This window comes from Rhipicephalus sanguineus, chromosome 3 (assembly GCF_013339695.2).
Source record: "Rhipicephalus sanguineus isolate Rsan-2018 chromosome 3, BIME_Rsan_1.4, whole genome shotgun sequence".
NCBI lineage: Eukaryota > Metazoa > Arthropoda > Arachnida > Ixodida > Ixodidae > Rhipicephalus > Rhipicephalus sanguineus.
Genome location: NC_051178.1, coordinates 182,495,666 through 182,512,731, shown reverse-complemented (window position 1 = coordinate 182,512,731; position 17,066 = coordinate 182,495,666). Strand labels below are relative to the sequence as shown.

At 41.4% G+C, this 17,066-nt stretch overlaps 1 protein-coding gene across 2 annotated transcripts in view; it reads left to right on the top strand.

The window, feature by feature from the left end:
- The window catches only part of LOC119387794 (formin-like protein), a 38,703-nt gene extending 25,148 nt beyond the window's left edge, over positions 1-13,555 (top strand). For both annotated transcript variants that reach the window (XM_037655306.2, XM_037655307.2), the window contains exons 24-26: positions 9,579-9,684; positions 9,990-10,127; positions 10,895-13,555. In XM_037655306.2, coding sequence (XP_037511234.2) covers positions 9,579-9,684; positions 9,990-10,096 — 213 coding nt within the window. In that variant the 3' untranslated portion in view covers positions 10,097-10,127; positions 10,895-13,555. The remainder of the gene's footprint in view (positions 1-9,578; positions 9,685-9,989; positions 10,128-10,894) is intronic.
- Positions 13,556-17,066: the final 3,511 nt, after the last annotated feature.

Below are 17,066 nucleotides of genomic sequence, written 5' to 3'. Positions count from 1 at the left end.
TTATAGTGATGTTTGTCCTTTTTTTGTTTGTTGCCCTGCTTGCTTGCAATTAGCTATAACGAGTGAACTTCAGAGTGTCACGGATCACTGGAACAGTGGCACTGCACCAAACATAGCAGTGCACGAAATGAGGCAATTTATGGCATTGTTGCCGTAATCTCGGTGCTTTAAATGCCTGTCCATGACTCTGCACTGAAAGGCGAGGGATTTTTGCAGAACACTGTTGGCCGAATTTCTTTACATGTTGGATATTCTTATGTCGGGCACTTTTCTCCACTTTTCCTCTGAGAGACCACAACCTTTGTTCATTGTAGTGACAGGCAGCTGACTGTCATCATCATTTGTTTTGAAGCCTCGTGGTCACACTTAAACCTTTTGAAATGGAAGGCGCACTGTGGTTCAGTCATATTTCTAGGGCCTTTCAAGTGAAAGCTCGCATACATTTTAGGTAATCTTTTTGTTACATTGGTGGCTGCAGCTTGTGTTATTCTATGAGGTATATTTATTTGCAGATTCGCCACCAATTTAGGTGTATCGTACTATAATTGACAGAGCTGAGTGACAGAATGTCACTCATATGAAATCTTGTTGTATGTTTTCTTTTCTTTTTTTCCCCCCTTCATTTCTTTTTCTTCCTGCTAGAGTGCTAGAATGTAATTTTGTATCATGAGTGATGCCTCTCAGCATCAATGCCAAAGTACTACTCCCATTAACCACATCACTTTGTATACTTCGATGAAAAGCCTTTTGTTGACCTTTTTTGGTTTTATCTGACTGCTACAAGATACAGCAGTTATTCTTTTATTTGGATGTCTGTTCTTCAAACATTTTCAATATGCAGAGACAGCCTGTAGTTATTGCAGGGCAAATCATTGCAGAGCTGACAATCCTTGCCTCATATTACTCACCTAGCACTAACATTGTATACTTCTATGCAGTAATATCAACTGCCGACAAACTTATCTGTCACAGAGAAAACTGGAGAATGTGACATAGACAATCACTCAGTAAGTGAACATGCATGAAGAAAAGTAAGGAGTTGAGTGTCCATAGAAAACGAGGAACAGCTCGAACCACAAAACAACAGGACAGATGGACTATGCGTTTAGTCCGTCTCTGTCCTGTTGTCCTGTGGTTTATGCTGCTTCTAGTTTCCTATGGACATGTACGAACCGTCCCAACTAAGCACTTTAGTAGAGTTTAATGTATGTAGAAATATATATGCCCATTTCCTGATGATGGAGTTAAGCGTAAAACCCCGAATGCGCGAAAATCTATGCACCAGCAATGAACAACACAATGATAAATGAAACAAGTTGTTCATGCAACACGTCGCGTGGTTGAAATTACTCGGTTCTGGAATTTTAGAATCCGTTGCTCATCGCACGGAAGTGCTATGCGTGATTAGCAACAAAAAGTCTGAACAGGATGTATATCAGTGATGTCACGCCCCGTACTTGCTCAGTGATCACGTGCGCCAATCGAATGAACAACTGAGTGTTCATGGAGCACATCAGAAAAAAAAATTTAACGCAAGACCTTCAGAAATATTCTACGTCACTTTGTACAACAAAACATATTGCTTTACACTGTGTACCGCAAGCATCACTCCAGTTTTGGTACAGAGTAGCCGCTATAATGTCATCAACACTGGATATCTGTTGCCAAAGACATTGTGTGAATGGGGTTTGGTTATGCAAGTGACAGCTTGAGCAACGGTGACCTCTGTCACATCGTGCATGGACTTCCGTGCATATGGGGTTTCAGCTTTAAAATGATGCCTAGCGAAAAAAGACTTCACGATCAAGGTATGCAGTGTGTTAAGGAGATCGTACTCAGACAATTATAATAATTAAAGGTAGGCGTGCAGACTTGGACACAAGAGAAAAGATCATGACAACACAAACGCTGTAGTGTCTTGATCTCTTCTCTTTGTGTCCGTGTATGCATGCCTATCTCCGTTTATCATGGATCTGTACCAATTAGCTCAACTTTCTGTCGTTCTCAGACATTTAGGTCACACTCATGGGCTTCAACGGGATTTTGTCTTGGCGGGTGCAAACCTGTTTTGCATCGCGGCTGGGGGAGGAGGGGTGGATCACTGGTGTAGCTTAGGTAGAGGAAACTGCTGGTGTGGCTTGAAGGGAGCTAGTACCCCTTTTGCACCCCCTGCTGACACCCATGGTCACACTATTGCACCGAGCGGGCCTTACAATATAAGTGAGCCATGATTAGTGCTCAATTTAGGAATTCACGATGTAACTAATACAAAAACAGAGAAAGGCGCAGGGGAATAGACAACAGGATGCATATGATAGCTGACAACTGAGTCCTTACGTATGTGAATTCACTGGGTATCTACTAGGCCACAGTGGCTCACAAGACTGCAAAGGTGGCAGCTATTAATTGAGTAAATTCTCGGTTCATGTCCGGTGCATAGGTCTTATTTTTTCCTGTTGCATTCTCGGATAGGCACTATTTACTTTTCGGTCACAGAGTGATATCAACACTGCCAGTTTGCCGGTGCACTCTAAAAAACGCTTGCTGTTGTCAACGCATGGTCAGTCTGTGAAAATAGACAGGATAAGAGTCCCTGCGATATTCCTGTTCACCCTGATTCCACTTATCATGCTGTATATAGTTATTTTCATAAAACATCGCATTCCTCTGTCGCCACCTTCACTTTGACGACAAATGTAGAGTTCCAGGCCACAGCTGAACGCTTATGCTGCGACGAAGGCGACTGCTCCCACGTTCCAACAGTCTTTTGCCATACTTCCACTTTCCCTGAACTGCGACTCTCTTGCCTCGTGCCTCTAAGCTCTCATTTCTGGCCACAAGTATGCGTACGTAAGCTTCAGCCACTTGCTTCAGTGTAAGGTGCTTTATAAGCTACAGCTAACTCATGGCCAGCATATCACCTGGTACAAGACGAAGCCACGCTCATGGTGGAACCAGCACATCTCAATTGCTGTCACTTTGTTAACTTGAGTGTAGCACATGACCCTTGCCGTTGTCCTCCACACCCATTGTGCAACGTGTGTGGCGCGCACCGACGTACAAAATAGGAAGAGAGAAGTCATTGCAGGACACAGCCTCCAAGATCATTCACTTGCTCCGAGCCCTAGAGGCCTTGACCACTCGTGACTGCTCTTTGTTTTCTGCTTGCCATGTAGTGATGAGCATTTATTGAAGTTTGGTAATCAAGAACATACCTTGGAAGCTGCGCTGATATGCGTCCTGTGGCCATGCCACGATGAACTTCTCGTCGTCGTTTACTTCACGACAAGACGTGCGCATAATTAGCTCTACATGTGGTGTGTCACGCAATTAGGAAGGCACTGCGCTCTCACAGCACTCCTAGGCTTAGTTAAAAACTGACAGTGATTTAGTTGCGTTGGTGTGGAACTGGCAAGCCAAGGTCTTTAGAGAGACCATTGCATTTGCCTAGGTTCCTGTGTTCAACAAAGCAGCTTAGCCAATCATGTTCCTATCCTTTTTTTTCTTTCTTTATTTGTTTTGTTTCATTTCTGCTAAGTGTCAGATGTTGTGTTAATTTCTAAATGTTAGACAAGCTGTTATGAACTGCCTAGTTATTATACTATACACGTATACGTAAAAGCTCTTCACGTCAGTTGCTGCAATTAAATGCCAAAAATACTGTATGTGCCCCAACTGATATTTTTATTGAATCCTCAAGTTAGAGCATCACTATTTCCCCGTGGTGTTATATGAAAAAAAAACTTTTTTTGTCTTTGTTGAGTTTTTATATGCTGTTAGTGTTATTCTGTTATGGCTAGTGCGTAATGAAGACGTATGTTATACTTTTGTTGAACATTGTGAGCGCAAATTTTTTTGTTGTACTTCTGCATCTAACGATACCTTTTTTTTTGTAATTGTGGTGCTTGAAGATTGATTACCGTGACTAAAGCAGTTAAATTATTACAAACCTGACAGCTTTGTAAGCAAGCACATGGAATGCATGGCATTTCTTTCTGGTTTTATTTTACGTGAGGTTGGCTTTGGTTTCATTAACTGTTTTGAATATTGTTCATAAAAAGTTCAGCCCCTAGTTAAAATCACATTTTCATTGCAGCAGAATTTACCCGTAATCATAGATACGTTTGAAACGGTGTTGTGTATGTTTTTTTATTTACGTGGCAAGGAACTTAGCATATGCATAGATGTAGATGCAATATGTGCATAAGTGTAAATAAGTTTTGTTATACAGATTTTCTGTTCACAGATGCAAAAGTGCTTTCTATCAGTTCCAGGAGAAATAATTCTTCAGAGAACACATGATAGAGCGATGAAGTTTTGGTTTGTTTCCAGTTGTTCATGAATTGATACACATTGCAATCTTTTATATTTTCATTTGGTTTGCATTGTGCCTCATGAATGCAATTTTATTCGTGACCAGAACGCACCTTGTTACCATCAGCAAGCTTGAGAAGTGGAGAACATCACCCACCCAGTGACCCAGGGTGGTTGTCACCATATAGCGAGCCGCGTTTATATATATATTGCACATTCTGCAGCTGTATTACATGTAGCGTGGTCTGGTCATTATGTGTATAGTTAAGAATAGTACATTTGGTATAGTGTATGTTTGCTTTTTTTTTATCTAGGTTCCTATTTATTGGCATGTCTTGAAGCTTGTTTGTTCCCTGAAAAAAAGAAGTGCACGATATGCTTCTTGACTGAATGTCTTTACTTACTCTAGGCCAAAAAAAAAGAAAATTATACAAATGGTGCTGTGCACAAAGTTTATTGTACTTCTTTCCCACCACTGACAAGCATGACTGACTTGCTGTGTTTGCACATGTAGAGTGCACGGGCTTTTGCAGCTTACCAGTTGATTGAAGGCACACAAGAGCTGTGATACATGACCACATATTGTTTTGCTCCTGAATAAACACATTCAGCCCCCCGTCATTTACCTTTAACACTTAGTTCCCAGCAGGTTGCAGTGTCTGCACCTGTGTCTCTGCATGGCCAGATTCCCACAATAAAGCAGATTTTTTCTAACTCCATCCAGTATGATGTAGTTATGCAAATACAAATTATACTAAGACTAACTGCCAATGATATGTTAGACTTGTAACTATTACAAAACAGGCGCAGTTGCATTCAGTTCATCTTCGTTCCTTGTTGCGTAACTCATACTTACTTGAGGTGTCTTATCTGTCAAGCATTGTTCCAAGGTGGCTTGTTTAGGTACGAATCCGCAAGAAGTGCAACATTGGATAGTTGCATTGTCATGTGAGGTCATGAAGAAGATACATGAGGTTGCGTCCATTAACTTAACAGAACCCACTTATAATGACTTGACATTACAATTCAATCTCTAGTGTTCATAATGACAGCCCATAATGTGACAAGGGCACTTAATCAACATGCTCTCATTCATGTGAACAGCCAGTGCGGCATACAATGCAGATGCAATTGTGGAAATATCTGAAAAATGTAATTTAGTAGTTAAACTCAACCACTGTTCAAGTGAAGTTGGGAAGACACCAGGAGCACCCTCTCATTGTATGCATTTAACATTTTCTTATGCTCAAAATATAACTGTTGGGCAACTTTTTTATATATATACATAATGAAATGCATTTTCCCAGAGATATAGGAAGACGAGCCAGTAGTTTTAGGTTTACAGGAAGTAAAGGTGTGTTTCAAAACATCCAAGTGCATGTACTATGTTGAAGTTTAATTTCTGGCCCTTTATTGAGTGTTACATTTTAACACACATCTCACACTGCTGGGTAATAGACTGTGTACATTCTCTTTAGAGATCGACATCACAAAGCGAGCTGTTGAGTCAAGCTTCTGTCTATCACATTGCACAACCTACCAATAAGTTGAACCTGGCAAAACTGTACCCGCAAAATGATTGTCATACCCAAACTAAGCATTGCTCGCCTATGAACCAAGTACGAAATTTACAGTTTAAAGCTGTTGCCCTCTGAGGTAAATGCACAGAATGCAGCCGCAAGTGCGTAAGTCTGAAGTGCGAGCTCCTCACCGACACAAATTGGCCCCCTCCCCCATTGAAAATTGCGTTGAAGGTGAGTCCCCTGCTATGCAGTCCATTGTCATTTGCGGTAGAGCGGTTGCATTGTGATGTTAATTATAAGTGGGTTGAGTGAGCTTTTGATGTACACATCCACATTTTCATTGTCATCCTTGTCCAGCTTTACTAACCCGTGTGTGCACATTGACACTGAAGAGGGACAGGCAGCTGCCACTAATTGCTGCATCGGTAAAAGGGCTTGCGATCAATGGCTTCTTCATCTCTACTTGCCGGTGCATCTGCATCATATTCCATGGAGGTGACATTTCACGGTGCATTTTGTTTATCATTGCTGGATATGACAGTAGCTTGTATCTTAGAGAATAAATTAGGAGCAATGTAATGCGCAATGACGAAGGGTGAAAGATGTTTGTCTACTGCCAGAAACGAAACTCGTGTCTGTAATCTGTCATCTTTACAGAAGGAGACAGATTACAGGATAGATGGCCTCATTGTCCATGCAACTAAGAAAAGATGTATTTTTGTTCAGCATTGCTACAGGTGGGCAGGTGCTTCTCGGCTATACGGTACTTGAAAAAGCAGAATGATAATAATCCAGGTTTTCGACGAAATGCACCATTAAATGCCACCTCTGCACAAGACTTGGATGCAAGCAAGCCACTCGTATTAATGGGAAAGCCATTATATCGGGCTCCATTATCAGCACAAGGTTCAGAATGCATGACGCACACTCTGATGCGTAAAGGTTCATCAAGTTGTGACTGAAGATAGGTTAATCTGCGTTCAGTACTGCATTGTTCCTTTTGCATTTTATAGGTCAGCACTGCCTCTTGTTTATTGCCCATAATAATACCGCCTTCTTGCTCCGCAGAAATGATGTGCATATGTTCAAATAAAATGTTCAGCTCGGATTAGCGCAACATGTGGTTGTTGACATTTCATACACACCAATCTGTTTTACTAAAGGTCATTTCATGTGCTGACAACACTTAATTGTGGAATTGAGGCTTATTTATTGTTCCTAGCTGAATTCTTTCAACCCCTCTTCAGTGTCTGCAGATTTATTTGCATCCACTGCCTTATGTGTCGGCTGTACAATTTGCACGGCTTCGTACATGTGTGATGTGCTCATTATTGTGTTGTGAAGTTGGTGCCGGAAGTAATCGAGTGGCACCCATGGAGCAAGCTCTTCTGACGGTGCTGCTTTTGTTCACTTTACCGCACCTTTTACTGCCTTTCACTGCGAAACTAACACAAGCCTTTTTCATGTCGAGCATGCACGGTGGCTGATTTCTGCAGGTAGCACTAACTGTGTGCTTGTCTATTTCAGTGAAGATAAAACAGCGCTAGTAATTCTACACTAATCGCTGAAAAGAAGTGCTGCACTCGCAGCTTGGCCGTTCCCCCCCATGTTGCATGTGCATGTACTTTGTCAGGGACATCCTGTATTTCTCGCTATGGCTAGTGCTACACAATGAATGACAACTAGTTGGACTGGACATTGATTTTTCTTGTTGGCAATGTTAGCTCTTGGTAGGATTTGGTAGCAGTCGTTGGCTGTTTATATCAAGTTGCAAGTGAGACTGGATACCTAGGGTAGCCAGGTCTTCTTCTTTACATTCTCCGAGGTTCTAGCAGACAATGTATCTTAAACACACACTTGCAAAATTATCTGCATGATGAATTTCAATAGATGGGGTGGTGGTACTACTTTTGACATGTAGGTTGTGTGAGATTTTGCATGGAACCTCGTCTTGCTTGTCTGTTTTAATGCACCACCTAATGTGTAACATATTCCACTAACAAATTCATTTTTTTCTCACCGATTGGGTTTTGTTTATTTTGTCCTTCACACAAGGAGTCTGTGCAAGGCTGTCCAAGTTGCATGAACTATAATCTGGCAATATTAACCACTTCGTGCAAAGTTTCTTAACGTTCTTCCATGTCACTGTAGTAGATGTAGAATTCAGCATCTAGCTACACTGCAAGGTGTTCCCAATTTACAAAAGACTTGTGCATGCAACATGTTCTTGATACTTGGGTCAATGCAGCTGCTGGAAGTGGTGTTTATGCCTGTTACCTACAAGAGACTGAGAAAGCATATTTTACATTTTACATTGTAAGTTATGGGAGCCAGCACTTTTCGTGTGTGTGTGTGTTATGTTTTTCATTTCCCACAAAGCTGTTTAACGTTATATCATCTTGTTAAATATGAGCTAAAGATGCCAGGATACACAAACAGGCATATACAGGAAGGCATATACATAGCATTTACATAAAGCAACCACTTACTTCTCTTTCTGTTTTTTTTTTTCTTCTAATCCTTTATCCAATACACTACTGCAGTATTTAAGTTTTATTCCAGGAGCAGTTTCTTAATCACTCCTCTTATGTAGTAACAAGATCCATTTTTATTGCTAACTGTAGTGAACAGTTCAGTAGGCATAATTTATTGGCTTTTTATCATAATTCGTTTTATCATATTTATTATATTTTATCATTTTTACCATATATATCAATTTTATCATATTTATCATAATCATTTAAGGTGAAGTTAGGAGACTGGGGTGCTTGAATCCTGTTCACACACTGTTTATTTCACCTTCCCTTCAACACATGCTGACCAATTTTTTGAAATAAAAGCCACAATTGTGGTTTTATTGCTACAAGACAGAAGACAGCTAGCATGCAACTCAAATTCTGAAGAGTACGTTAGTTTTCCACCAAAAGAGAAGCTCTAAATATAACTCATCCTTTATGTTGATAGCCAACTACTGGTAAACTTGAGTGTCCTTTTTTTTTGGACATTATCAAAAAAGACTGCACACTATTATACATAACCCTCATTACACTATTTGCAGTTATATGTATGCTTGTGAGCAGTGTACTATAATGTTTGGTGCACAAGTGTCATGCTTCTAGTATGCTAGTTTCTGAGCAGAGGTAGCTTTTCAGAGTCACCACATAGCACATTTTGTTTTTGTTCTTGTGCTATCAACATTTCATGATAAAACTTTTATGCTTAGTTGCTTCTAAGTAAGCAAATATCCTTGTCATTTATTGATTGTTGTGCTTGTTGGTGTGCCTTACTACTTCGTCCCCCTTCCCACTTTTTCTCAATTCAAGGTAGCAGTCTTAAAAGTAGGCCCACACATTGACCGAAACATTTTTCTTGACATGTACGCTTTTACTATCTATGTTTACGTGAGTTTGTGTAGAAATAACAGCACTTGGACCGTCTTGCACCTGTGTTACAGTAGTGTGAAAACGTTGCTGAATATGTTTATTTTAACACCAAAAGCAGCCGAGCTTTTGTGTGAATTGGTCACTCTATTAACGAAGTTTTTGAGCTTACTTGAAATTAGTTTTAACACATTGACTTTTCTTGTGCTTTATTATTTTTTTTTCACTGTACCTATTCTGACTTTTAGATTTCTTAGATAGAATTTAAGGCTGAGTCTACATAAGTTCACATCAAGGAATAAAGATGATGATCTGGGGTAAAACAGTGTCTTTTTTCTTTGTTTTATCTGTCTGCTACTAGGATGCTGTGATAAATGAGCTGAAGAACAAAACACGGATGGTGAATGAGAAGCGCTTGCTGAAACAGGACGAAGTTTACAATGGAGCTCTTGAAGACATTCTTCTTGGTGAGTGTTTTCTAATTCCATTCAGTGGGGCTGGTTCATTTGCTGCCTCATAATGTTATCTCTGGAAACCATTGTACGACTAATAACCTTTAAGTAGATTTTTTTGCAGTGATGAATTCCAGGCACCATGTGCTTGCGTGGAGCATGTTATTAGTTATGTACGCTTCAGACACTAATGAAAGATAGGGGCTGCAGTGAAAGTTTGCTTTCCCCTAATTAATAAACCTGCATACACATATGCGCACTAGTACAGTATTCCAACCAGCCCAGCATCTCATCTTATCAAGCTACATTTACTTGTGCAGGTCTCAAAAACGAACCGTACCGTCGAGCAGACGCTGTGCGCAGGAGCCAGCGACGGAAGCAGGAGAACGTGCGGCTATCACGCACAATGGAGGAGATGGAGCTCTAGCCTCTGGTGCCTGGTGATAAGGAGTGCAACAGTAAGTTGCCACAGTCATTATCGTTTCAAATACTGCAGGGAAGGCTGCACATCTCGTGCAATATACCCGACCTGGATAAAGGGGTACTGACACAAAAATTTTGGCCGCGCCTTTTTTTGCTGCAATGTGTTGCTGGGGGCCTGTTAGTCATAACACAGCACATTGTTTGCTGCAGCGTGCGACAGATAATTAATTACAAGCTCCTCATTATCGACCAGTGTCAGTTTCGGTTTCAAAAACGGCAAGCCTCCAGGTGCAACTATCGCCACCTAGCGGGTGCAGCGCTCGACACGTCAGCACACAGAACTGTGACGCACTTCCGCGCGGTTCACGAGCAGCCGCCGAGAAGCAGGCTGCTGGAGCGAATGCGGCAATAAAAATGGCGGCTATGACGTCTTCATAACTTGTTGCAGTGTGGTCACGCGAGGGAAGTGGTGGGGTCGCCAAGGGTCACCTTTGAGGGTGTCAGTAGCGCGAGGGTGTCGATCACTTACGCAAACTTCAAAATTCATTTAAAATACCTTGCAAGCTATATTCGCTGTTGATATTTTGCAGATGATATATGCATGTTCACGGGAATTGATCCCGCAGGCTCTCTTGGCCACGAAATTTTGTGTCAGTACCCCTTTAATGTGTTCTTGCAGTTTTTTTTTTTCTTCTCATATACACTGTCCTAACGAATCTTCTATTTCTGTATACGTATTTGTGTGAACCACAAACCAGCAATGTAATACAAGATCACTTTTCTTTCATTTTTTCTTTCTCAGGTGACGTGCACATCATGGAGTGCCTTTTTCCCTCATCCACACATGTCCGTTAATGATAGTGGCAAGCCTGTTCCTCTTCAACGACACCTCTGTGTACAGCGTGCGTGTGCAATTTGCGGAGCAAATTCGCTTTAGTGACTCTTTACCTTGTACATATAAGCCATTGGATCGATAGCGCTCCGGCGTAAGTGGGAGTCACGTGGACGCAAAGAGTGGTACTACTGCAAGCGTCGAGTCAAGCGGATGGTGCAAGTGCATTGAAGCTGCATCCCATTCACAACTTCCCTCTCAACCCTAGCCGGTGCAGCAGCAAAGTGTGGCCGGTCTTCCCTCACGGTCACGCAACAACGGTGTGTACAGTCAGAATTGTGAAGGGGCGCTGCTTTTGTGCCCACTTCATTGCCGGCACGCTCGACAGCAGCGCTTCAGGCCCGCAGCAGTTTTCCACGACCCGAGTGCCGTCGTCCTCTCGACGGATGTTGAAAGGGACTGCACATGCTTCCAGTGGCTGTGCTTCGTTTCACTTTTTTTTTGTGTACATTTGTTTTGTGTTTGTCTGCCATTGCTGGTCATTAATGTCCTGCGATGTCTTCGGTGCAAAGACAGAGCCACTTGTGTTTTTGTTTGTTTGCGCTTCTGGTCATTCACGGGGAGTTCCCCAAAAATTGTCCTCCTTTGAGCCCTGTGTGCTGCCCTGACGTATATATTGCATGCAGAGAGCGACAGCGTTATTAGTGTCCCCGTCTCCTCTGTCTTCTTCGTTCGTGGAGATATAGTCTCGTTTGCTTGTCGCTGAAGGTATTTCTGTCGATTATGGTTGTTTTGCAATAATATATACATATATATTATATATACATATACTATTATACATTTACAAATGACAGTGTTGCAAAGCAACGGTTTTAGCTCTTTTAGCTCTGCTACCTGCCTTTCTTATATTTCTTGAGCTTCCATCCAGAGATGCTTTCATGCAGATAATGAATTTTAATCACCCCAGTGAAATTTTTTACTGTCTCCTTTCACATATGGCGATACAACCAGCCTGAAATGCAATGTTTATAATTGATAACAACAGTTACTGGGCTAGCAGTTCCTAGTGGCTCAGGACGATTTAAAATACTATAAAAAGTGACGTGTACTGTTGCATACATAGAAAGCACAATCATGAAATGTAATGCGCATCAAGGGGCTTCAGCCATATTTCCTCATGTCGCGCCTCCGCTTGACTAGTTGAGCTATAAAGCTTGGTAAGTGAGCAACATTTTTCACTTACTTTACAAGTCTTGTGAACATTTGGGCTTTATGTTTTGTTCATGGATATGTAGCGACAAAAAGCATGTAATGCAACACACCTTTGTGCTTCTCCCACCTACTCATTTTTTAGCTCTTCACTTCTAAATGGAGCTTTGAAAGCTAATTTCGTTTATTAAAGAATGCTGCTTTATTGCTGTACTTAATGAGCAACCTTTGTAAACAAGGCTTCTCTGCCATCTTTTCCATTCTTAGCTGTTCTGTGTTATGTTCGCAGTGTATAACCGACTTGCCCAGTCTTCAACAATTACGTTCATTCAGCATCACCCTAATGATGTATGTTTCTGTAAATCAATGTCCTTTTAAACAGTACTTTTAAATGAACATTAAGTTGGAAAGGAGCTCCAAGTCTTAGAGGTGCATAACATGAGTCCATTGAAAGATTGAACTCAGGTCAGTATTGGAGTGCATTAAACAAACATTAACATGTCAGGATTTTGAACACAGTAAGTTTTACAAACTGTTCATGTACATATTCTTAAAACACTTTTCCTAGTGTCAAGCACTGTCAGTGGCATTGAGCATTTTTCAACTGTTGATGTTTACGATTACAGGCACGCATTAGTGAGTTTGTGTGTGATGCTGTCGACAACCTGCAGAATGCACCATGACCACCCTGTTTTTCACGTGAAATATTAAGTACTACCCACACGCATCACGTCGTTGCTAAGCTGCATTATGTGGACTTGCTAAATTAGCTTGTGCGTTTTCCCCGAGTGTATGTATGAGTGTGCATGTGCGTGTAGTTGTTACATTCTCTGTGTTAATTGCAAGAGGGGGCAAAAAACACCTTTTCTCAAACTTGTGCAGGTGACATTCATGCCAGGATTGTAAGGTCAGAACTGCATCGTATTAGCGGCATTGAACTGTAACGCACCTCTGATAAAAAACCTGCCTTGTCCTTCACGCTGTCATTGGGCATGCATGTACTTCCATAAAAGCATCAGCCACGGGACCAAACATTGATCATCCGATGAAGAATACAAAGGATTAAACAGGCAACCTAGAATGCCTTAAGGAGACATTCAGTGGAAAAAGCACAGTGACTTATATAAGGTGTGGGTACCTCTAGCCTGAACTCCAGCTCACAGAGGTAGTCGTATTCAAGATGTTTTCTGCCGGTTTGATGGAAAGTCTGCATCGAGTGCCACTTACAATCTCAAGATGGAATGCAGCAGTGTCGAGGGGTTTACACTGTGCTGTAGCAGAAATGAATGAGCCAATTGTTTCCACCTATGGCAGCGGTGGCTGCCATGCTGTCCAGACCTTGAGGTAAAAACAATTCTTGTCGGGTGTTTTCTTTTGTACATTGCTGAGATGTCTATTAAAAAGAATGTTTTTATGATTGAATGTCGGCGTAATACCTAAGTGTACTGATTATCTATCACAGCGACCTTGAAAGGATGCTCCACTTCATCTACTGCCTCTTCAAATAGAGTAAACCTAAAATGCTGTCATCTAGCCACTTATGACCAAGACTGAATGAGTTTTATTTTAATTTCTTCTAGCAGATTCTAGACTGTAATGGGATGCTTATGCAAGAGAAAGCCAGCTTTGGACGTAAATAATGGTCATCCAACAAAAGCTTGTCAGCAAGTCAATACTGATCACTCTGAAAATTCTACTCGCACTCACCACACACGAAGGTTTCCACAGAATTGAACCTTAGAAACTTTACACAGTTGTACCTGTTCAAGTGCACAGGCAACTGTTATCGTCTCTGCAGTACTCACTGTCTTGCAGGCCGCCACAAAGTGGAAGACAGCTCACCGTCAAGTCAAAACATACAGGCATTGCGCAAATGTGTGGGTGTTCCTTCACACTAAAAGCCTGTGAAATCTTTTCTTTTTGTACTGACAAAAAAATTTTGGCCTCTCGTTTTTTTTGTTGCAATATGTTGCTGGGGGTCTGTTAGTCATAATACGGCACATCGTTTGGTGCAGCGCGTGACAGATAATTAATTACAGGCTCCTCATTACCGACCAGTGTCGGTTTCGGTTTCAAAAGCGACAAGCCTCCGGGTGCAACTCTCACCACCTGGTGCAGCGCTCGACACGTCAGCACACAGAACTGCGACGCAGTACCACGCGGTTCGCGAGCAGCCGCTGAGAAGTAGGCTGCTGGATCGAATGCGGCAAAAAAAGATAGCGGCTATGACAACGTCATCATAACTTGCTGCAGCGTGGTCACGTGAGGGAAGTAGGGGGTCACCGAGGGTCACCGGTGAGGGTGTCAATAGAGCGAGGGTGTCAATCGCTCACGCAAACTTCAAAATTCATTTAAAATACCTTCCAAGCTATATTCGCTGTTGATATTTTGCAGATGATATACGCACGTTCACGGGAATCGACCCCGCAGGCTATCTCAGCCGCGAAATTTTGTGTCAGTACCCCTTTAAGTAGCCCGCAGATTCCGCCGTGTTGCAAAAAAACTAATTTTGCACAATCTAACATCACAAGTACTTTCCAAATGTCTTTCTTTGGGCATAAAAAAAAGTCTAAGAATATGATGCTGATATGAAATATTAATATCTCTTTATTGTTAGAACAGTGGAGTTAATTGGGATTTGTTTATCTTTACTGAGTTTCCTATTATAAAAACCTGAAGACTGAGTGGTAAGGTTTACAGTGGCCTTCAATAAACGCTCTTGATGTAATTCTCTAAACTGAATTTATTGGGATTTCCAAACTGGAGAATTTAATGCTTTACCCTCAACTGTACTGGCTTGTTATTAGCAATTCTGCAAAACCCCATAAAGAATGCAACTCTAGTCAAGCCTTGATGCAAACAACATAGATATATAATGAATTACCGGATATAACGAAGTGAATCTGAAACATTCCTCATGGATATAAGCATGCAACAGATATCTGCTTGTAGTGAAGATAATTTTGCTATGTATGTTACTCCACTATCATGACATTCAATCGCATTTCATGCAAGCTATGAACCAACTTTAGATATTGCCATAATATATAAGCGCTGCAGTAGGCCTAGTTCACATAATTGCAGTATGCCTAATTTCCTATTATTCTTACAAATTACCGTGTTACAACTTTGTCTTTCAAATGTAAGCTTAGAACATCCGAAATTTGTTTGAATAAAATCTTTGGGCTTGTTACAATAACCTCAAATGGAGAGCTAATGCAAAAAGAGAGCCTCAATATCTGAATGTATCTCACACATGATGGTTGCATCTGAAGAAGGTAATGCTGTAGAGGTGAATATGAACGGTGCACTACATTGGATGCAACTGCACAACTTTTATGGAGTGTGTGGCTTTTTCTGATAAGACTGTGATGTGCTGACACATTTTTTCCACAATTGCAAGTGGTGTCGTTGGTCTTGCTGTTGCATATTAGGGGCAAAGAACCAGTATGTCACTAACTTGCAATGATTAGAAAAGATTAGCTAAGGTACAGATGTTCGCCATTCTTTTTTTATTTGGGGCATAATTGAATAACTTGCTCTCAAGAGACACCAGCTTGGTGTCTGTATTGCAGCTACTACTAGGAGCAGAAATTTCGCTGATATGTACGTATTTTCTCCAAGCTTCAAGAATTGCAGCATAAAGCAAAGATGCATTAATGGATTTGGGCTATAGTCTCACGATCGGCTAAAGCTTAAGCTTTGTGTTACAAGTCTGCTATACTCAAGGAAAATACTGGAACACAACAGAAATTTTCAAAACGAACCTTTCTGTCCTTGTACAACAGAGCAAATTTTGTATTGAATCCACATATTATTTCAAGTTACCGTCCATATAAAAACAGTGGCTATGTACTCTAGAATATTTCGGGTAAATGTACGAGAGTGTTCTATGCCTACATGAAACTCCATTTGTTGACACATTTGGTAAATTTAGGTTTGTGTATTTTGTGGCTACTGCCTTTAAAAAAAGTTGTGTATTTTGGTGTGTTACTGCACAAAAACCTGAACTTGTCACTAAAGGAGCTGTTTGGAGGCTGAAAAGGTAAGTGGTGACAAAGATGAAGTCTTGCACATGCCTACCGAAAGAAGCCAGACAGCCACACATCTCCCAAGCTTATGTGCTATGACTCTGACGTATTTTTATACAAGCTAGCCTCTGTGCTTAAATTATCTTTTGGCATGGCTGTAAAATAGCACAAACGCATCAACCACTGCAGGGAGAGGACAGAAGATGCCATTCTGTAGTATGCACCAAGACAAATTCAGATGCTCGCATTGTGCAGTTGCATGCATATTGGCACCTGCTTGCAAAACTTCTCGGAGCGTAACCTAATGAGACCATCTTGAACGAAATATAGAGCACGAAAAACAAGGACAAGCAAGGAGCGACAAATACAGGCGCTATGTTTGTCCTTAGCTTTGTTGTCTGATACCAACCAACAACAATGTCAAGGAACGTATAGACATTATTTGCAGTCCCTTAGAGGGGTATCAACACCAATTTTCAAAGGCGAGTTTACTCTGCCACACAAATCTCCTGTATGCAGAGGCAGCTCTGCGCAAGCTCGGTAAACATTGATATTTTATTTCGACATTAAATTCAATTTGCACATGGCACACCTGCTGACGTCGACGCTATCGTGGCATCATGCTGCAGTGTCAATTCTGGTGACTTCACGCACCAGTATGGCTAGTTGCGATGACGTCGGGTACCAAAACATTCAAGATGGCCGCTTGTGCGTCGCCAATGGAGTCGCGGAGCGGAGCTGTCATGCAAACGTCACGACATCTTGCGCGAGCACGACGAGAAACTCATCGTGTAGCAACATCAGGCTACAGTAAGAACCGAAATTAGCTTTTGAAAACATACTAATGACTTCTTTACGGTGTACTTACCAGTACCTTTTCTAGGCTCTTGAGGGCTTGGCCT